Source organism: Pseudorasbora parva, chromosome 7, assembly GCF_024679245.1.
Source record: "Pseudorasbora parva isolate DD20220531a chromosome 7, ASM2467924v1, whole genome shotgun sequence".
Lineage (NCBI taxonomy): Eukaryota > Metazoa > Chordata > Actinopteri > Cypriniformes > Gobionidae > Pseudorasbora > Pseudorasbora parva.
Genome location: NC_090178.1, coordinates 30,466,162 through 30,489,042, shown reverse-complemented (window position 1 = coordinate 30,489,042; position 22,881 = coordinate 30,466,162). Strand labels below are relative to the sequence as shown.

The window sequence follows — 22,881 nt, the reverse complement described above, 5'->3', positions numbered from 1 at the left end:
AACAAGCAGACACCAAACAAGACTCATAACATCTATCACTCCACGCAGACACAGAGTTTTGTCCCCAGTCAACCCTTGGATTGTGTAACTCCAGCCAAGGGTGACCGAGGACAACGGGAGCCAAAGGGGAGTCCAGGATGAAAAATGAAATGCGTTCTGTGTGGTTGCCGGAAGTGATCAGTGTAAGTGGTTCAGTGGTGAATGAAATGTCAGGGAGAACTTGTCCGTTGAGTGCGTTGACAGAAATGGTGTTCTTGAGTGCAATGGTGGGTATGTTAAGTTTGTGAGCAAGGGCAGAGTCAATGAAGTTACCTTCCGCTCCCGAGTCGAGGAGGGCGAGGCTGGAAAAATCCTGAGCTGCCCACAGCAATCTCACCGGGAGGAGAGTGGAGGATGAGGTCTTTTCCACGGAGATCCCGCCCGACAGTAGCCTTCCTTTTACCGCCGGGCGTGGTCTTTTACCGGGCAGGAGTCTAGCAGGTGTCCGTTCCCGCCGCAGTACAGGCAAAGACCACGGGATCTCCGTCTCGCCTTCTCCTCCCGGGAGAGCCGAGCTCGACCCACCTGCATGGGCTCCGGGTCGAAGGTGTAGCTGACCGCATCCGTAGCGCTGGCCTGAGGGCATTCGACACTCCCATGCTGAGGCTCCATCCTGGACCTCAGCCGACTCAGACGAGCGTCCACCCTCAAAGCAAGGTCAATGAGACCGTCAATCTTCTCCGGAAGGTCGATGGCGAATATCTCCTTCTGGATGCGGTCAGCCAGCCCATGCAGGAACATGTCCCACTGTGCCTCCTCGTTCCACTTGCACTCGGCGGCCAGGGTGCGGAACTCGATGGAATAATCCGAGACCGAGCGGTTACCTTGGCGGAGCTCTGCGAGTTGACGTGCCGCTTCTCTTCCGGTCACCGCTCGGTCAAACACCCTTCTCATCTCTGCCGCCAGCGTCTGGAACGAGGAGCAGCAAGGATGTTGGTTCTCCCACACCGCCGTTCCCCAAAGTGCGGCTCGTCCGGAGAGCAGGGTGAGGACGAATGCCACCTTAGATCTTCCCGTGTTGAAAGTCTGCGGTTGAAGAGCGAAAAACAAGGAACACTTGGTAAGGAAGGCTCTGCAATAATTGCTCTCACCGGCATAACTCTCGGGGGTAGGCAGACGTGGTTCCGGTTGCCGTGATGCAGATGGTGTGTGGGGGATCGGCGGTGGGTCGGGCACAGTGGGACCGACGAGTTGTTGCATCTGTTGGGTCAGCTCGGCCACCCGTGCCACCAAGGTGTGTACTGCCTGTCCTGTGGCAGTTAAGTTCGCCTCCTGCTGGTCCAGTCTCTCGTTGCTGCTGGTCAGTAGGGCGTTGATACTCGCTGAATCCATGGTTGGTCAGAGCGTTCTGTAACGGATTCACAGAGGCAGGATTCAATTGCAAGTAACTAGTTTATTGACAGAAGTGTCACAGAAGCCAAAACTCAGAACACAGAAGAAGTCCGGATAAGACGGAGCAGTGAGAGAGACTCTGTTGGCGACACGGGCAGGCTGTGAGCAGCAGTGACTCGGGAGCGCGGTTGAGGTAATCCGGGAAGGGATCCAGCGTTTCACGGAAGGGGGAAACGACAACCAACACGGAGACACAAGGGGAAACATCCAACAACGCTCTGACAAAGACAAGAGAGAAACAGAGAGACTAAATAGGGTGAAGGTGATGAGTTGCAGCTGGTGCAGGTGATCAGCCACAGGTGCGTGATGAGCCAATCCCAGGCTCCGCCCTCAACTACATTCAACACGCACCCAAGAGTGAGACAGGGAATCCATGAACCGTGACAATAGATAGATAGATAGATAGATAGATAGATAGATAGATAGATAGATAGATAGATAGATAGATAGATAGATAGATAGATAGATAGATAGATAGATAGATAGATAGATAGATAGATAGATACTATATCAATATTAATATCTTAAATACATATTTGCATGTAAATATTTCTGTTAATAAGAAAAGTTTTTGCATTATTTGTGTACAATGTTTTTTTAAATTGTGCATTTAAATAGAAAAGTCAACATTTAGTTTATTTAGTCTGTAATATGAACCCAATTCTCATACATAATTAATATAATCTATAATAATAATTAATAATATAATAATAAATAATAAATTATAATCTATAAATTATAAGCAAATACAACTGGATTAGTGTGTTTTCCACAGAAACGAATGAGCAATACGCCATAACATCTAATGTAATTTTTTGCTCATAAATTCCCAGAAGTGCTTGTCAGTATGGTTGTTTTGTTAGGTGTGTACACAGCTCAAGGCTTGGCACTGCTTTGACTAGGAGGGTAAGGTCAGGTCAGCAACTGAACGGCGGTTCCACTGATGTGGGTCTGCTTTAGCGTGACATAAATATCCTACATGAGGTGGCGCTAGTGAGCAGAGGCCACCCATCATGTCCCATCAGCTGACATGACAGACACTCTCTTTGTGCCAGTACAGTAGAGGATTCTCACACTGAAACTTTCATCAGGTGCAAGAAAGCACAGAGTGCCAGATATTTGTGGAAAGTGTTAAAAGAAGTGTTTTATGTAGTTTTAAAGAACTAGATGGGTAAAGTTTGTGAATTTGGCATGAGAAAGTTTCTAGCCTGAAAGGTTGAAATGATTGTAAAAGCCTGAAGTGTGAAATAGTTATAATAGGTATTTATAATAGGTAATATGTTTTCTGGGTTATAGCTAGAGTGTTGCTATACTTTTTCTAGGGTACATATGGCAGTTGCTAGGGTACTCTGTGTGGTTGCTTGTGGACTTGCAGTGGTTGCTAGAGTGTTTGTATGCAGTTTCAATGGTACTCAGGTTAGTTGTTAGGGTGTTGCTATGCGGTTACTAGGGTACTCAGGGTGGTTGCTAAGGTATTCAGGGTGGTTGCAGGGATGGATGGATAGACAGATAAAAAGAAAGAAGATACAGCAACAAGTCAGAACAGTCTGAAAATATGGGTCGAATTTCATGGATTTAGCTTGAAATCTTGAGGGGTTGCAGTTATAAATTTTTGTGAGAAGAATAATAGCTAATCATAAAGTTTAAATAGCCTTTCAGTATGTTGGCTTTCTCAAGCCAACATATATACAGACAGTAATCAGAAGACAATAAGGATTACTTTGTATAGGTAACCGATTCTTGAGCACCGAGACAATACAGGCTGCTAAGATTTAAAAGCATACTTTGAGGAATTATTTCAGATAAATCTGTTCAACATGTTCAGAACTATATTTGGGTATAACCTTTACCTTAATTTTCGTAAATATTTTTGTTAAATATTTAGCATAAATATTGACAAATTCAACATTCACCTTAGTTTATCAAAATTAGCTTATTATTATCTGTGTGATATGGGGCGATATGAAAAGGGACTTTTATATATATTTTATATATATACTTTTATATATATTATATATTTTATAAACACTCACACACAAAAACACACACACACACACACACACACACACACACACACACACACACACACACACGTTGGTCTATGTGGTTTACAGGGACTCTTGATAGGCGTAATTGTTTTTATACTGTACAAACCGTATTTTCTATCCCTGCCCCTAAACCGACCCATCACAGGAAACATTCTGCATTTTTACTTTCTCAAAAAAAAAAACATAATTTAGTATGTTTTTAAAGCTATTTGAAATATGAGGACATTTGAAATGTCCTCATAAACCACATTTATAGTGTAATACCAGTGTAATACTCATGTACTTATACAAATTTGTGTCCTCATAAACCACATAAACAGGCTCTCTCTCTCTCTCTCTCTCTCTCTGTCTCTCTCTCTCTCTCTCTCACACACACACACACACACACACACACACACACACACACACACACACACACACACACACACACACACACACACACACACACACACACACACACACGTAGTGTTTCCATGTTTTATGGGGACTTTCCATAGGTGTAATGGATTTTATACTGTACAAACCATATTTTCTATCCCCCGATGCTACCACTGCCCCTAAACCTACCCATCACAGGAAATATTCTGCATTTTTACTTTATCAAAAAAACTCCTGTATGATTTATAAGATGTTTTCCTCATGGGGACCAAAAATGTCCCCACAAGGACAAGGATTTTGGATATTGCCATCTTTGTGGGGACATTTTGTCCCCATAACGTAGGGATTACCAGCCCACACACACACACAAACACTCACCTAAAGGATTATTAGGAACACCATACTAATACTGTGTTTAACCCCCTTTCGCCTTCAGAACTGCCTTAATTCTATGTGGCATTGATTTAACAAGGTGCTGAAAGCATTCTTTAGAAATGTTGGCCCATATTTATAGGATAGCATCTTGCAGTTGATGGAGATTTGTGGGATGCACATCCAGGGTGCGAAGCTCCCGTTCCACCACATCCCAAAGAATGGGTTGAGATCTGGTGACTGTGGGGGCCATTTTAGTACAGTGAACTCATTGTCATGTTCAAGAAACTAATTTGAAATGATTCGAGCTTTGTGACATGGTGCATTATCCTGCTGGAAGTAGCCATCAGAGGATGGGTCCATGGTGGTCTTAAAGGGATGGACATGGTCAGAAACAATGCTCAAGTAGGCCATGGCATTTAAACGATGCCCAATTGGCACTAAGGGCCCTAAAGTGTGCCAAGAAAACATCCCCCACACCATTACACCACCACCACTCATTCTGTTTACGCCAAATTCTGACTCTACCATCTGAATGTCTCAACAGAAATCGAGACTCATAAGACCAGGCAACATTTTTCCAGTCTTCAACTGTCCAATTTTGGTGAGCTTGTGCAAATTGTAGCCTCTTTTTCCTTTTTGTAGTAGAGATGAGTGGTACCCGGTGGGGTCTTCTGCTGTTGTAGCCCATCCACCTCAGGGTTGTGCATGTTGCAGCTTCACAAATGCTTTGCTGCATACCTCGGTTGTAACGACTGGTTATTTCAGTCAAAGTTGCTCTTTTATCAGCTTGAATCAGTCGGCCCATTCTCCTCTGACCTCTATCATCAACAAGACATTTTCGCCCACAGGACTGCCACAAACTGTATGTTTTTTCCTTTTCACGCCATTCTTTGTAAACCCAAGAAATGGTTGTACGTGAAAATCCCAGTAACTGAGCAGATTGTGAAATACTCAGACCGGCCCGTCTGGCACCAACAACCATGCCACGCTCAAAATAGCTTAAATCACCTTTCTTTCCCATTCAGACATTCAGTTTGGAGTGCAGTGTATTGTCTTGACCAGGACCACACCCCTAAATGCATTGAAGCAACTGCCATGTATATATATATATATATATATATATTTATATATATATATATATATATATATATATATATATATATATATATATATATATATATATATATATATATATATATATATATAATTATAACGAGTACACACACATATATTATGTAAAAACAAACTTTTACTTTGGATGCAATTAATCACAATAAATTCTGTCCCCAGCCCTAATATATATGTATATTATATTATACATGAATGTCTGACAGCATTCATGTCATGTAGAGCAATAACAGATATACAAAAGTAACACAGGAAAGGAACTGCTGACTGTTGAAAGAATTTTATGTCAAGAGAGATAGTTTTGCAAACACTCAGGAGCAGGGAATATGCTCAATGTAAATTAGCAAGGAGGCGGAGTACAGAAAAACTTTAAGTATGAAGCGATTTGATTGCCCCGGGTCCCTTTGGCTGGTGGAGCTCCTGTTCACTGTCTCTCTTTCTCCATTAATCTCAGTCAGTCAGTTCTCAAACCTGATGGAAGGAGCCTAATACAACAGAAGCAGATCCAAACACAGGTAAGATGGAATGTATTGCACATTATTGTACTGAAATAATTGTATTACTATAATAATTGTATTAATTGTATGTATATATATGCTTGTATATATATATGCTTGATGCACTACCATTCAAAAGTTTGCATTCAGTAAGATTTGTTTTTTTTAAAGAAATTAATACTTTTATTAATCAAGGAAGTATTAAATTGATGAAAAGTGACACATTTATAATGTACAAGAATTGTATTTCAAAAACATTCTGTTCTTTTGAGCTTCCTATTCATCAAATAAAAATGTATCACCGTTTCTCCAAAAATACTAAGCAGCACAATTGTTTTCAACATTGATAATAATAAGAAATATTTCTTGAACAGCTAATCAGCATATAAAAATGATTTCTGAAGGATCATGTGACACTAAGACTGAAGTAATGATGCTGACAATTCTGCTTTGCCATCACAGCAATAAATTACATTTAATATTGCTGTTTTCACTGTATTTTTGATCAAACATTTGCAGCCTTGGTAAGCATAAGAGGTCTTTGCACCAACCATTGAATGGTAATGTAGATTTATTAACAATAAATTAGTAATTAGTGTAAGTGTATCGTTGAACTCAAATATAAAGTTTTATCATATTTTGATTTCTGAACAGAAGCTTTTTGTAAGATTTATCATAACTTAATATTTATATGAATTTTTTGGATGCTTCTGTGGTGAGTGTGTAAATAAGATAAAAAAAAAAATTTTTAACTGCCAGTTTTCAGTTGGCTAAGATTACGTTCGAGTTTAGTCAAAGACATACAGTCCCTGTGAGAGGAGGACAGTGTGGCTCTGTTGCTGCAGAACAGTCCCTCTGCTGATAGGGGTTTGAGGGCTTTTTCCAAAAATGTAGTCTTGAGCTCAACCAGGCTGCTGGCACATGTTAGCCTGAAATATATTTGAAGGCATGCAATTTATATTTACACATATTTGACCAGTAAATTAATAAAAGTGTGAATAAACATGAAACAGCATGCCAAGCAAACTAAAGGCACATTTTCTCTTTTTCAGGGAACACATCTATCATATTCCTAATGCTTGTAAGATAACTGAGGAAAATAAATATAAAAACATTGCAATTTTAATTTAGGCTTTATATGATCAGTCCTAATTTGTATGAAAGGGTGGCACCTTATTTAATTTAAGCATAAAATGTTAATCTCAATAGTTTTTCTCCTCATCCTAAGTCCTGTGTCTTCTCTTCAAGGCTCACATAGCGAGAGAAAAAATGACACAAGCAAATCAATCGGCCACACTATTAGCCATAATGTCCCAAAGCTAGTAACTACATCAACCACCAAAGTGAAAAACCCGACTCATGCTGCTTCTTCAAAAATTAGTAGTGCCAATCAGACTCTTCTATCCTCCCCGAAGCCTGTTGTTAATGGTCTCCAGAAACCTGTGCCTTCTCTTCAAGACACACTTACCGAGAAGAAAAATTCTACTACTAAAACAAAAGTGAACACTATTAATCTTAATGTTCAGAAACCAGTAACCACATTTTCAAACACCAAAATGAAAAACCAAACTCGATCTACTTCCTCAAAAACTAGCAGCATCAGTCAGACTCTTCCATCCACCACAAAGCCTGCTGTAGACGGTGTCCAGAAACCTGAGCCTGCTCTTCCAGGCAAACTTAACGAGAAGAAAGACACCAGTGGTCTTAATGTTCCAAAGCTAGTGACTACAGTATTGAAGACCAAAAGGAAAAACCAGACTCATCCTACTCCCAGTCATACTCCTCCATCTAATAAGATTAGTGTGGATGAAAGCTTGCTTAGCGAGAAGAAAAATTCCACTTTGAAGTCAACAGACCAAACTATTAATGTTAATGTGTCAAAGACAGTGACTATATTATTGAACACCAAAACAAAAAACCAGACTCAATCTACACCCTCAAAAATTAGCAATGTCAGTCAGCCTCAAGACATTCTACAGAAACATATACCTTCTCTTCAAGACCCACTTAGTGAGAATAAAAATTTTACTGTAAAGTCAATAACCCAAACAAAAAAACCAAAAGTTGTGACTATATTATCAAACACCAAAATATCCTCAACATCTAGTGAAGTGAATCAGACTATCCCATCCTTTAAAAAGCCTGATGTGGACACCATCCAGAAACCTGTGCAAAGTGTAGAGTCAACAGTCAACAATACAAAACTAAATGCTCAGAAACCAGAAACTACATTTTTAAAGACAAAAAAGAAAGACCAAACTCAACTTACTTCCACATCAACTAGTAGAGTGGATCAGACTCTCTCATCCTCTTCAAAGCATGATGTGGATGCCATCCAGAAACCCGTGCAGAGTGTACAGTCAACTGTTAACACTACAAAACTAAATGCTCAGAAACCAGGAACTGCATTATTAAAGACCAAAAAGAAAGACACAACTCAATCTACGTCCTCGCCAACTAGTAGAGTACATCCGACTCACTCATCCTCTTCAAAGCATAATGTGGATGCCGTCCAGAAACCTGTGCAAAGTGAAGACTCAACAGTCAACACTACAAAACTAAATGCTCAGAAACCAGGAACTACATTATTAAAGACCAAAATAAAAGACCAAACTCAATCTGCGTCCTCAGCAACTAGTAGAGTGAATCAGACTCTCTCATCCTCTTCAAAGCATGATGTGGACACCGTCCAGAAACCTGTCCAACACACAATTGGTGAGAAGAAAAATGTAACTACTAAATCAACCGTCAACACTATTAATCATAAAGCTCAGAAACAAGTAACTACAGTACTAAAGACCAAAGTGAAAAACACAATTCACTCCACTTCTGCAAAAAACAGTAGCATTGACCAGACTCTTACATCCTCTTCGAAGTCTGCTGTAGATGTTGCTGAGAAACCAGCTACATTTGGAGAGAAGAAAAATACTACTACCAAGTCAGTAACCCACACCAGTAATGTTAATGCTTTAAAGCCAGTATCCACCAAAATTACAAACCAAACTATTTCCACTTCCTCAAAGCTTAGTAGCATCAATAAAACTATCTCTTCCACACCAATGTCTGCTGTAGATGTCCAGAAATCTGGGCCTTCTCTTCAAGGCACACTTAACAAGAAGAAAAATTCCACTTCCAAGTCTACGGACCAAACTATTAGTCGTAATGTTCCCAAGCTAACTTCATTTTTACAAAATCAGACTCATACTTCTTCAAAACTCAACAGCGTCAATCAGACTAAGTCAATTTCCCAAACTATTAAAGTTAATTCATCAAAGCCAATAACTACATCATTAGACACCAAAACGAAAAACCAAACTCAAACTTCTTCTTCAAAAATTAGAAACGTCAGTCAGACTGTTACATTTACCGCCACGCCTGTAGTGGACGGTGTCCAGAAACCAACTAAAGACAAACCCGCAGAGAGTTCACCAGTTAAAGTAGTCATCACTGAGAGTTGCGTTCAACAGGGGTCTCAGACAGATACAGGTAACATAACCAAAGTACGTGAAACAGAGCTCATCTTGAATCTGGGATCTCCTCTGGTTATGACTCATCGCATCAACCTGGTACAAGGAGCCTGCATGGGAAGTTGTGAGACGCAGATGACCGCACTGAGGGACAGGGTTGAGTTTCTTGAGAAGGAGATGTCAGCGATTAAAAAAACGTGTAAGTGAAATGCTGTACTAACAAAAATCCTAACATTTTTAGTTAACCATTGCTATTCATTGAAACTAGATGAGCTGGATGAACACTCTACCATTTATCTTCAGGTGTAAAGTGCTCAGGAGAACAGTGCCCTAAAAACTGTAGTGGCCAGGGCAAGTGTGAAGGAGGAAAGTGTGTTTGTTTCCAGGGCTTCAGTGGCCCTGACTGCAGTGGAAAAACGTGCCCCTCTAACTGCAACAAAAATGGGAAGTGTGTGAAGGGAAAATGTATGTGCCAGACTGGTTATACAGGCCCAGACTGCAGTAAGGGTAAGTAAAGCATAAGAGTCATTTTAAACAGTACTGTTTAATGGAAACGTTCATTACAAAAATTATAGCTGGTCGTCATTTACTCATGCTCATGTCATTCCAATCCTGTACGTTTTTCTTTCATCCATATAGAACATAAAAGAAAAAAATTGCAGAATGTTTATTCTGCTTTCCAAACAATAAAAGTGAATGGTTACCAGTGTCACAGATATGTTTAGTATATCATTGTCTTTTAGTTTGGTCCTGTTCCTATTTGCCTGTGTTCCCTTTGCTTTTCATGTTTCTCACCCTGTGCATTTAAGCCCTTAGTTTCCTTTGGCCTCGGTCTTATTTGAGCATATGTGTTTGTTGTTATATTTCCTGTGTATTGTGTTTAACTGTTCTTGCTGATATTTCTATTATATCAACCACCAATATGTTACAACCAGGGGCTATCAAACTCCAAAAATACAAAGAGCACCAGAAATGTTAATGCGAGGAAAAGATAGAAATCTGCATGTAAGATGAAATACAAAGTTCTGTCATGCAACTGATGATGCAGGCTAATAGGTCCTTAACTCAACATGCTTGCAATCACATCATTCTCTATAGGGCACCGCTAATTGGTTCCTGCTGTAGCAGTAGCCAATGAGCTTGCATGCTCAACCTTCAAAAACTTTTTGAAGTATTTGCCTTAGCAGTGCAGTGTGCCTCCTGAAACCCTCCACCTTCCCCAGCTCCACCTGTATAGATCTGCTAGGGGTCATTCATGTATGAAATATTGTTGAGCAGCAGCAAGTCTTACTTGCTCAAAGCAGCATGCTGTGTATGTATTGACAGTAAAAAGTCCCGTACTTGCTCTGCAGCAGCAATAACAACGTAACAGTTATTTTAACATAAGCATTTTAACCACTTAGCCATTGGTAAAATTCGCCTGTTTTAGCCGGCTAGCTGTGTCTCACACTGAAGTCCCGTTGGAACACCGTTGTAGCAAGAAAAATAGTCTAGTGTAGCAGATCTATTCTGCCAAGACCAAATATATCAACATTGTCATACCATTACCATACCAAAAACACTCTGAGGGTTATTAATATTACAGAACTACTTTTATAAATGGTGCTTTTTATATCATTTTAGAGCTCAAATCATTTTAATTGTGGAGAAAAAACATGAACATGAACATGAACACAAAAACAAAAAAATCATACCTTGATATACTTGAGAGTGAGACATGATGATAGAATTTGAATTTAATTTTGGATATTTAAGAATGAATCTAGTCTCACTCTGAATGACTTTTGCTTTTCCTAGCTGTTGACAAAAATATCACAGTAACTGTTGAAACTGTGACTATGAAGATGCCCACTGCCAAGCCAGATGGAACATCTGTGAAGACAAAGCCTGACAAGACCATATTTGTAAAAAACCCAAAGAAAGACACCCCAGCCAACCCAACAGTGTCCCCAGATAAAGTCCAGTCCAATACCACAAAAATAGACAAGCATATTATTAAGACTGTTGGCCAGGTTCTGCTAAAGCATAAAGGTAAAAAACTTCATGAGCAAACAAAGGGTAAAACACCTGTCATACACTTGGATTCAGTCAAACAATCCCAAATGGACAAGAAAAATAATCCTAAAGATGAGCCTGTCTATCAGAATGTGACTCAAACATCAGTGAAGAAGGGTAATGAAACCTCCAAATATCTAGAGAACTTGATTAAAGGCACCAAAGGATCATCTAATGTAACTACACCCAGGACAAAGGTTACTACGAGAACTGCAGGGGATCAACCAGAAAGCAAGGCGAATGTTACACTGACTGAAAAAGACAAGAAGCTCTTTCATGGCAATGTAACAACAATGCTCCAAGCAGAGAGGAATTCTAATAAGCATGTGAATGGGTTAAGTATTGATTCCAAAATCCATATAAAGCATTTTAACAAAACTAGCAGCAGATTATCAGTCATTGGATCAGTGGAGGTTCATAATATCACTTCAACTGGGTTCATTTTATCTTGGGAAACTCCTCGAGACATGTTCAAGAACTTCACCGTAACAAGAAGGGAAATCAGAGCAGAAAATGAAGATTCAGCGAAAATTCAGGATGGAGCAGCAGCTGAAAATGTAACAGATGTCCAAAGGGCCAGTTCAAACAGAACTTCAGCTAAAGACCACAGTAACAAACTTGAGGGAAGGACTGTGAAAAAGTTCTCACAAGTTCTCGCTGGTACGGCACGGTCGTATCTTTTCAAAGGCCTTCAACCTCAAACGCGGTACTCGGTTTCCTTGTTTGGCTCTGGTCCTGGTGTACGATCCAAAATTCATCGCCTTACATTATCCACAGGTAGGTTTCCCATATTTCCTGCTTTGGTTCACTGCAATGAAGAGCATTTACTCTTCTGCGGTGTGCTGGTAGCACTTCCATGATACAGTAACTTTTAAATATTGACTTTGGCAAGACCCACTTAAACTATTTTAGTCATAAATATCAGGCATACGTTCAGTGACATCAGGAGTACAAAACAGCCTTAGATTTCTTTTGGCTGTCAACTTGACATAGAATTTCCTGTGCTAAAATTAATGATGTGTACTGTATTGGTGAATGGTGAAGAGTGAATGCTCCAATTGATTACTTGGATAATATGGCACATTTATGTAAGGATATAAATGTTTCAGAACTCTTACATTTGTGCTGACATTTGCAATGCATTACCTGAACTGCACTAACATTTGTGATTTTTGTGTTTTGTTTTTTTGACTGGGCTATATGAAATTTCACCCCTTTACCATCTTTTTTCCAGGCCCTGAGCCACCCACTGACCTGATGTTCAGCAATATAACCGAAACTTCAGTTTCAGTATCCTGGGGAAAACCTAAAAGCATAGTAGCAGAATTTAAAGTCACGTACACCAACATAGTGACTGGTACTGTAAAAGTTTTTGAGTTATCCTACTTTTCAGTTTCAACTATTAAGTGCTGTGTCCATCCTTATAGATATGCCACAATAAACTGAGATGTGATTTTACAATGCTTTTATGCTGCAGGCGAGAGTGTCTCCATGTCTGTTGACTCCCAACTGTCCCATGTTCTCCTGTCTAAACTCTCTGCTGGCTCCACTTATGATATTACTTTGAGCTCAGTCCTGGAGACCCTCGAGAGCGAGCCAATCACAGCCTCCGTCACTACAGGTGAGTACAAAGCTTATTTTTTTCTTTTTCTTTTAAGTTATGGTTAAACAATACTTATTTGAATATGTTCTTTGCATAGCATTAAGTGTAAATAATATTAGTTCAATTATATTTACACTTAGTGGTAGATACTATTTGCACCTCAGTGTATTGTAGTACATTATAAAACATTATGCAATCATAACATATTGAGTGTAAATGATTATATTTACTAAAATCATAAATGTATGCCATCTTACTTGTCCCTATCCCTAAAGCCTACCCACACACCTACTCCTAAACCCTGCCCGTTAAACACCTCATCCCCACTATTTTATACATTAGGCTCTTTATTTCCACTTTTTAAAATATTTTCTTGATTTATATTTTATATAAATGCTTCTCCGATCTGATATGTGATGGGAAAAGGGTAAAGAAAAAGTTTGGAAAAAGGCAGATTCAAACGTGGGTCAGTTGTCTCAAAAGTTAAAGCCATCTACCTTATGCTTCAAATTAATAAAATAGTTATTCTTAACATTCACAGCGCCTAAAATCCTAATTTATCATTTGTATCAACTGATGAGTGGAAAGGTGAATAGTTCCCACGCAACTATTACTAACACATTGTTCCACTTCATAGCTTATGATATACATTTTTATGCTAAGTAAATTGTAAAAAGTTTCTAATATAAGGATTACCCTCTTGATAAAACATCAGTAGCGATTCAAGAACAATCTTCTCATCTCTACTTGATTTTGCAGTCATTGATGACTTTATTAAATTTCTCTAAATCCCCAGTGCCAGACTCTCCTACTGAACTAAAGGTGGTGAACATCACAGACACTAAAGCTCTGCTAGTATGGAAACCTTCCCAAGCTAAAGTGGACAGCTATATCCTCAGTTATGGCACTACAAAATGTAAGTGCAGTCAAACTTATTAAATGGCTGGTTCCCTTCTCAACCATCATGACTTACTCAAGTTGTTTTGCTTTCTAGCTCCTAATGTGACGATTACAGTGACATTATCTGGCAGTACGGTGGAGCATCAGCTCAGAGGACTCCATAGATCTTCTTTATACATGGTGAAAATCACAAGTCAAGTCAACCGGCTCCAGAGTAGCCCCGTCTCCACAACCTTCACAACGGGAAGTGGTGCGTAAACGGTCATTATTCTGTTTTGACCAAATGACACAAAATCACTATTGAAGTAACATAACTGTAATTTTAAAAAAAAATTCTTGTTGTGGCAGATAATTACTGAATATATTTAATAACATATTGTATAAATACATTTTTAATGTAAAAAAAAAAAAAACATTCAAACAATTGTTTTAGGTGCTACAAGCAAATTTAGGTATCGCAATGATATAATGTACAGTATTAAAATTGGATTTTTATTTTAATATTTAACAGTGTTATTTAGGTGTGGGAGCTTTTAAAGATTATCTTTGGTGTCACCTAAAGCTCATTTAACTGAAATGTATTAAAAATAGCATGGACCAATATAAGTCATAGCCTAATCATGAAATAAATAAAAAAAATCTGTAATATCAAATGATATCGTTAATGTTCTTTTCTGCCAGTACATTATCATGGAATTTCATGGAAATTTCCATTGACCCTTAAAGGACAACTCCTTAGCTTTATTAAACATAGCAATACAAACAAAGAGTTGTTCAGAGCAAGTAGCATGGTCAACAAAAAGACACAGGGTCAATAAAGGTTAGGGTTGCCACCCGTCCCGTGAAATACGGAATCGTCCCGTATTTTCAGGAAAAATGACTTGTCCCGTATTTTACATAGGTCCACCCGCATTGTGTGAAGACACGTCCTATTCTGCCCCTAATTGGGTCGCTGCCATCGTTGGTTTGTTTGATTGGTTTGTTTCATGTTCACGGGCCGTGAATCACGGCCAATCAGAGTCAGAAGAGGAGGGGACCCCGCCTCGCAGGTTCTTTTCTATATGGGCAGAATCCATTTGAAACGATGGCGGAGGCAGGTCCAAATACCCTATATCAAAATAATTTTTTGATTGATAACGCTAGATTTCATATGCTGCCTATTAAGAAATGATGTTAATAATGTAGGCTACATTAATAAGAAGATGTAGGCTACATTAATAAGAAGAATTACTTTAATAAGAGATAAGATATATTTAATACATATTTAATCAAAATAGGACCTTTTAGGAATAAAATAAACAACTGTTTGTTATGCTTAACAAATTTAAATAATTGCATCGTCCAATAGGCTACTATAGCATTAACAATAGACTATATAAAAAAGGAATAATACATAAATATATTTACTTAACATACCAAAATTAAAAATGTTGTTAAGTGTTTAATTAAAATAAGAAATGATTGTAGATATTATATCATTTACAGTTATTTAGGTGTGGTTTCACTGTTTGGATGGTGTTACTGCAAACAATGATAAATATTTTAGTCAAAATCTTTGTTCACAACACTATAAAATTACTCGAGTTAACTTGCAATTTCTTCTCCTACTCCCCTCTAGGTTACAGCGGCTGAGTTTGTTTTTCATTGTCATAGCTCATACTGAGTGCATCTGTTCACACTGATTTCAATAGCAGATATCCTATTATAATGTCCATTGGTATCAATCTTAATATATATACAAATTATGAAAACACGTTTTAAGTTATGATATCCGACCACTGCACTGGCACACCATCGGGACTGGGGTCACGTGGCCCCGAGGGGTGTGGCCACCGCTGCGGCAGGTGTCCCTTATTTTTCTGTATTGAAGGTGGCAACCCTAATAAAGGTAGCGGCAGTCCTGATAGCAAACAATTCCAAATTCGTCATCCAAAAGTCGTGGTCAAAAACAGGCAGAGAAACATACACGTGAATAATAAAACGGTAGTGAAAACGCATGGTAGACTTCGCAACATGATCTACAAACAACAATCTTGTAATAGGTAGAAACAGGAAATGATGCGAGAGGAAACGGCAGTACTCGGTATTCAGGAGATGGCTCCCTCTGGCGGATGGAGGAATGAATGGCAGATGCAGATGTTGTACAGTTTTTTAAATGTATACTTTTAAGACACTACAAGTGCACATTCAATACAATTAAGCACATTTACATCTATGTAAAAAAAAATGCACAATTACAATATTAATATATTAAATATCAGCCAATTTTTTAAATCTGTAAATTTGCCTGATATCCTATAGTTTTACTCATTATACAGTCACAGTTAGATTGACAAACCTGTATAGACTAAAACATAACTGTGATTATGTATCAATAAACATCCTCCTGTCCACCACAGTAGCTAAAATTCCTCTACAGGATCTGCAATTTCTAGCTTTTATCCTCTTTTTCCATGCCTATATGATTTCCAGGGGTGAAGCTTCAGGTAGTGACTCCCGATGAGGTGACCTTTCACTCAGCTGTGATTTCATGGAGGGCTCCCCGTGTGGCTTTCAAAAGTTATAGGCTCACATACAAACTGAACGAGGAAGTCAAGGTGAATATATTCATAGCTCAATAGCACCTGAGGCAAATTTAGCAGCCTTTCCACAATGTCCACGGACCCTTGCTTTTGTATTAACAGGAGCTGATTTTAAATCCATCTGTGACACGCTATGAGCTGACTGGACTGGCAGCCTTCTCAAATTATACTGTGAAAATAGAGGGCGAAAGAGACGGACAGTACATCAGTTTTGTCTCCGCTGAGTTTCCCACCGGTGCGAAATTATGTTTCATAAGTAACTGCCTTACTTTCACCCTTGGTTGCGTTCTATCTTTTTAAATTTGATTTCCTTTCTTCTTCCCCTGTAGCCATGCTTCCGCACCCATACCCCACAGAATGCTCGGAGGTACAGATCAACGGGATGAAGGAGTCAGGAGAGGCTGAGATCTACCCTGAAGGGAAGGACGGAGAGCCAGTCTGGGTCTACTGCGACATGGAAACTGATGGAGGAGGCTGGACAGTAAGAAACAAATGCCTGGATTGATACTTCGAATACACTTACAGCTCTCTCCATGAAACTTTTTACTGAATGTAACATATTAAATATTTAGATCCATTTAAAAATAGCCAATAGATTTAGTTTAAGTCACAGCTCTGTAGTGCAGGTTTATGCGTGACCTGTCTGATTTCATGGACACAAACATTTTGTGACATGATATGCTGGTATACCTTTTTTGTGTTTTGGAAGTTCCATTTAATTTTGTGGATTTCATAATGGTGAATGCACTTTTCATTCACATTTTTATTATGATCGAGACAGCCCCTTTTATGAACAAAATATGTAACATATTCGTAGAATAAATATTTGATGAATGAATTTCATCCATGAAAGGTTTTTTCTTATCCAGAAAATTAAAGGGATAGCTCAAAAAAATGTGATTCTATCAACTCACCCTCCTGTCATTCCAAAACGATATGACTTCCTTTCATCCATGAAACAAAAGAAGATATTCGAAGAAATGTCTCAGTGTTTGATGGATGTCAATGTGCTCCAGTGTTATTTGGTTACCAACATTCTTCAAAATTCAATTTTCACTTTTGTATGGACTATCCCTTTAAAAGTTCATGGTCTAGCATAAACAGTAGATTACCTCAAAGTTCACATACAACACTAAAATTAGTTTGGAATTAATGAGTTAAAGACTTACACTTTTTTGAATGTAGTGTCATGTTATATTGCTTTATTCTGCTCATCTTGCTTTTCGCCATTATGTTTTATTTAACAATATGTTTTTTTAAATTTGAATAAGACTTTGTTTTGCAAATGCAGGTATTCCAGAGGAGGATTGATGGATCTACTGACTTCTTCAGGAGCTGGAGAGATTACAGCAAAGGCTTTGGTCTCCTGAGCGGGGAATTCTGGCTGGGTGAGATTGTATTATTTTTTCACAAATAATTATTTTCAATTTAAACAATACCTGAGGTATACCCCTAAAAAATATCAGTTAAGAATATTATTATTATTTTTTATTTGTACTTTGTATTTTTTTTTCCGTAAATTGTATTTCTTTTTTTTTAATTAAATTCCCATCTCTCCATAGGAAATGACATCCTTTACACTCTCACCAGTCTGTCACCAATGAGCTTGCGCATTGACCTGCGTTCAGGAAATGACACGGCCTTTGCTCATTATGCCAACTTCAGCGTTAACTCAGAGACGAATCACTATGCAATCGAGCTGTCTGGATACTCTGGTACTGCAGGTAAGAGAAAAGATCATGCTTTATATGTAAAAAAGGCTGATTTTGTAAGACTATATTCTGTATATGATAGCTATTCTCCCTCTTTGCAGGTGATTCCATGAAATATCACAACGGCCGTCCATTTTCAACAAAAGACAAAGACCCAGACACCCTGAGTATCCATTGTGCTAAGGCCTACATGGGAGGCTGGTGGTATAAAAACTGCTACAAGGCAAATCTCAACGGCATCTATGCCTCCTACTCAGACAACAAGGTATTGTACCAGCAAATGGTAAAATGTATGTATTCCTAAAGGATGATTTATACTTCTGCGTCGAACCTATGTTACACTGCAGGTCAGATGCTGAAGCACTGTATAAATCAGCCTTTTTTATAGGTTTAAAGTACAATGTTAAAGGGGTACTTCAGCGCTGGGAAGATGAATCTGTATTTAAACTGGGTCATCAATGCAGTAGAAATGTGAACTTATTTTTGAATTTGGTGTCTTCTAGACTGAGAAAAGACAGAAAATGTATTTTTGTCCCATGGGGATGAAAGACTACAATTCCCAGAATGCTTCGCTGCCCTGTGAGGCCATTCCCAACACCACCAACTTCATTAGTGACTGAGTTAGAGAAGACACTACAATTAAAAACTGAACGTGTCTGTTCAATATAATGAGTGTCACCGCGCGAGTATCACAGCCCTGAGCACTAACTGCACGAGTGATGAGAGCTGAGGTAATCGCGACTACATTCGCGGCATACATTCACACAGGAGTTCAGTCTGGCACGCGTTTCAGTTCATGCCTTTGCAAGCTTAACTTTCATAGAAATGAATTTGAGAAGTTAAAAGACTTACATTGCTCACAATAGCTCCGTTTAAATTATCCTGTCTGCAAGCTGAGCTCTCCCTGCCAGCTGAGTGTGATCTCCATCCCCCATGCGCAGATTCAAAACATGCGGAAATAGCTCCCTCTGCTGGCTGTAGTCTTTAGCCTCTGGGCAAACATTCCTCCTATGATGCAAAAATCGTCATTTTGCATCATAGGAGGAATTTTTCCAGAAATAAAATGCATAAATCTCTTGTCTCAGGGGGATATGAGGGGGGAAAGCACAATAATTTGTATATTCTCCAGGGTTTCTACTGATACAAAGCCATATGCTAATCGCTGAAGTAACCCTTTAAGAGTACCACACTATAATCAATTAAGGATACCGATTGGACTTGAGTCTGAAATTTTCTCTCATTGGTACAGGTTTCTGAGTCTTTTCTTCTTCTTTTCTTAGGGTGTGGTATGGATAGACTGGAAGGGCAAGGATGCATCCCTACCATTTACTGAGATGAAGCTTCGACCCTCCCATTTCAGTCAAACGATCCCAACAACCCCAACAACCCAAGGTTAAATGTGCAGAGGGAATAGTGAACATAGCGCAAATACACTGTACAAACTTCTACACACTGCTACTTCAAAATTGTATATAGGTTAACAAGATACACAAAACTGTAAAGAAATCTGATGGTAGCTCTGCATAGAAAATATCACAACCCCAAGCCAATCACAAAAACTTTTGTAAGTTACTATAAAGTTTTTCAAAATGTTGTGTAGACTTACAGTATGCATGTGTTGATGTACTTGTGTTAATGGAGGACCATTGTTGATATTATCATTTCCGCTATTGGAATAACTGCACTGTCTTGCTCTATTGGTACTTTAAAAAAAACATTGTTTTTATCTTTTTACGGTTTTGAATTCTCCTCTATGTATTTGTTTGACTTTTTATGTGCAACATATGTAGACAAAATCAATAAAACAGATTGTTAATGAGTCCTGGAGTTTTTTTTTTTTTGTATATTATTCTTAATATTTTGTTACATATTTATTCATTTTTATTATACTCAATAAATCTGCATATAATATAATATAATATAATATAATATAATATAATATAATATAATATAATATAATATAATATAATATAATATAATCCTTTTGATAAATTCTAAATACATTAATGCAGAATCAAAGCCAAATAACTTTATGGCAGTATTTGCATGTGAACATAAAGACTTTATGTTCATATCTGTATAATGCTTATATGCATAAGTGCACATGGACCCATCAGTGAATTATTATCTTTACAGGCATATCCTTTTCCAAATGTCAATGTTCTGCTAAACTGCCGGTTGAAGCAGACTGGTTTAACAGTCATTCCTGTGCAGGGCTGAAGGTTTAGATTGTGGTTTGGCTATAGACTTGATTCCGCCATACCTGACACTATACTTCTTTGATTGGTTTTTCAGGGTGGTTACTTTATTTCACTATATATTCCTGAGCTTATGCTGAATCACTGCTTTATTTGCAATGAATGGGGCCTTTCCATCCAATGCCTTGCGGCAATATATCACCATGGAGCTCGGCAGTAAAGTTTATACAATAGCAGGCACAGTAACATAGTGTTAGAGTCCATATATATATATATACTTCCTTTTTTTGACTAAATAGAAACTTTGTTGGTCATAAAACCAATGGGCACTTGGTATCCCGTTATACCATTCATCAAATCGTAATGTGGACGTTCATTCAACTTGCTTTGAGAGTAACACTGAGATGAAGGTCAAGAAAATATTTGCCTATCCTTGATGAGAGGATACATTGAGACACAACACTCAATCATGTGGATTGGAGCAGGGTTGGTGGAGGAAGATAATAAAAGGGGGGGAGTAAAAGAAAAGCTTTCAGAAAGTTTTCAGACTCAATAAAGAATCAACAGCATGTGTATCTCAGCGGTGAGTGTGGCGCTGTTGCTGTTCATTCTGTGGATGCTTGTGGTCCAACTCTGTAGACAGACTGACAGGCAAAGAGACGGAGACGCCAAAGCAAGCAACAAACCACAAGGTAGGAGGTTTGATTCAAATCAGAGCTGTGGAGGTGTAAGAATATTTCCAATGATAACCTGAATACCATCGAGCAGATTATGGGTGGGTGATATAAGCCAAATCTTATATCACGATATGAGTAATTCTATTTCACGATAATGATATATATCACAGTATTGCTACTTTTGCATTAAATAAGGTTTTTATGACATCAAAAAGAAAAAAATATATTACCATTGAAATTTATGTAATTCATAATTTTCAGTGGTAAATTTAATAATTCTTGTCACCATTTTTTATACCACAAAAGATGTACAGTATGCTAGCCTGAGTAAAAATAAATACAATTATTGAAGAAGCGATAAAGAAAGAACCAAGACACGAATTACAAGCATACAGGGAAAAAATACAAAAGAACAAAGACACAATTGAAATAGACCTACCTGAAACACTTAAAATGTATACATTTTATTCTGATTAAAGTTACAGAAGTGATTCATTCAAGAGCAATGAGAGATTTTTTTCTTTATTGTTGTTTGATTAACATTAACAATGACAGCAGGTAAATTTGAATGCTGTCACTTTAAGACCGACTGCACAGATCCATTATACTTGTGTTTACTTTCTCAATTGTTACGTTAACTTAAAACATATTTACCATGTTTATTTGCAAAGACGTAGTCAATGACACACAAGTATGTGTATTTAAAGGACAACTCCGGCGAATTTTTAAGTTTATCTTGATCGTTATATTTTTGTGAGTACAGTCTATAGGAAAAAAAAAAAAAACAGATTGGTCCTTGCAACACGTTAATGCCTAGAGCCCCCACTCAGCTAAAATGGCAGTTATGGGGGCATAAAAGTAAAGGGTGTCTTTGTGCCTCAGTCTTAACAGACACAAAATGCAATTAAAATGTCTGTCCAACATGAACAGGTCACTTACATGACAACAAGATGAGTTTAGCCACTTAGCCATTGTTTAAATTCATCTGTTTTAGCCGGCTAGCTGTGTCTCGCGCTGAAGTCCCATGGGAGCGATAAACTAATGTCTTGAATTATATGTTGTAACTCCAACCGTTCACTGAACTGAGACATGTTTTGCTGAGAGAACTGATGAGCTCACGAGCTGCTGATACTGAGCAACAAATGCCATGAAGGCAAACTCCTTCGAGTCGTGGAAAAATTATGCCATTGTGTTTAGAACTGTGACAAAGAGCACTTACCAGGATCCACTAAATGCTGGATTTTCAAAAGCATTTAGAAATCGCAGCTCCGTTGTTGCAGTAAAATTGCACAACATTCTTGAATGAATAATTAACTAAACATGAAACTGTGATTGGTTGCATTACATGCCAGTCAGATGGCCTTTGGGCAGACCTTAGCCAATGAAAGCTCCGATAGAGTCCAGACCATCTGAAGTGCTGCCTACGCGGGATTACCCCTGACCTGATGCATGACTTATGCCGCATTCAGGAAGGTCCTTCTGAAGTCGTGATTAGGAGCTCATCCCATTGCGCTCATGTGCAATTTTTACCTAAGAAACTCGCATTTACGATAACTCCGAGAGCACATGAATGCAGCATTATTGACGAACGTGGAAGCACAGAGGACAGAGCAAAACAAAACACTGGTCACGAATTAGAAGTCTGAAAAATAATTTTTAAAGAGAAATGTCAGAAGATTTCGATATAAGAGGAGGAGTTGAGTTCGTTTGTTCGCGAGAGGTGTCAAAGCTTACGCTACTCCTAAAGTAAAGTCAGTGCAGTGGTTATATGTACAGGTCCTTCTCAAAAAATTAGCATATGTGATAAAAGTTCATTATTAACTAATTAAC

General features: G+C 38.4%; 1 protein-coding gene across 1 annotated transcript; it reads left to right on the top strand.

Moving 5' to 3' along the window:
* Window positions 1–969: 969 nt before the first annotated feature.
* Window positions 970–19,920, top strand: tnxba (tenascin XBa). Its single transcript, XM_067449865.1, has 15 exons — window positions 970–1,099; window positions 7,106–9,523; window positions 9,628–9,831; window positions 11,122–12,156; window positions 12,614–12,736; window positions 12,857–13,000; window positions 13,779–13,898; window positions 13,977–14,132; window positions 16,355–16,479; window positions 16,567–16,699; window positions 16,794–16,945; window positions 17,756–17,852; window positions 18,027–18,188; window positions 18,278–18,441; window positions 19,457–19,920. Exons 1-15 carry the CDS (start codon window positions 970–972, stop codon window positions 19,571–19,573), a joined length of 5,280 nt encoding a protein of 1,759 aa, XP_067305966.1. The 3' UTR covers window positions 19,574–19,920.
* Window positions 19,921–22,881: the final 2,961 nt, after the last annotated feature.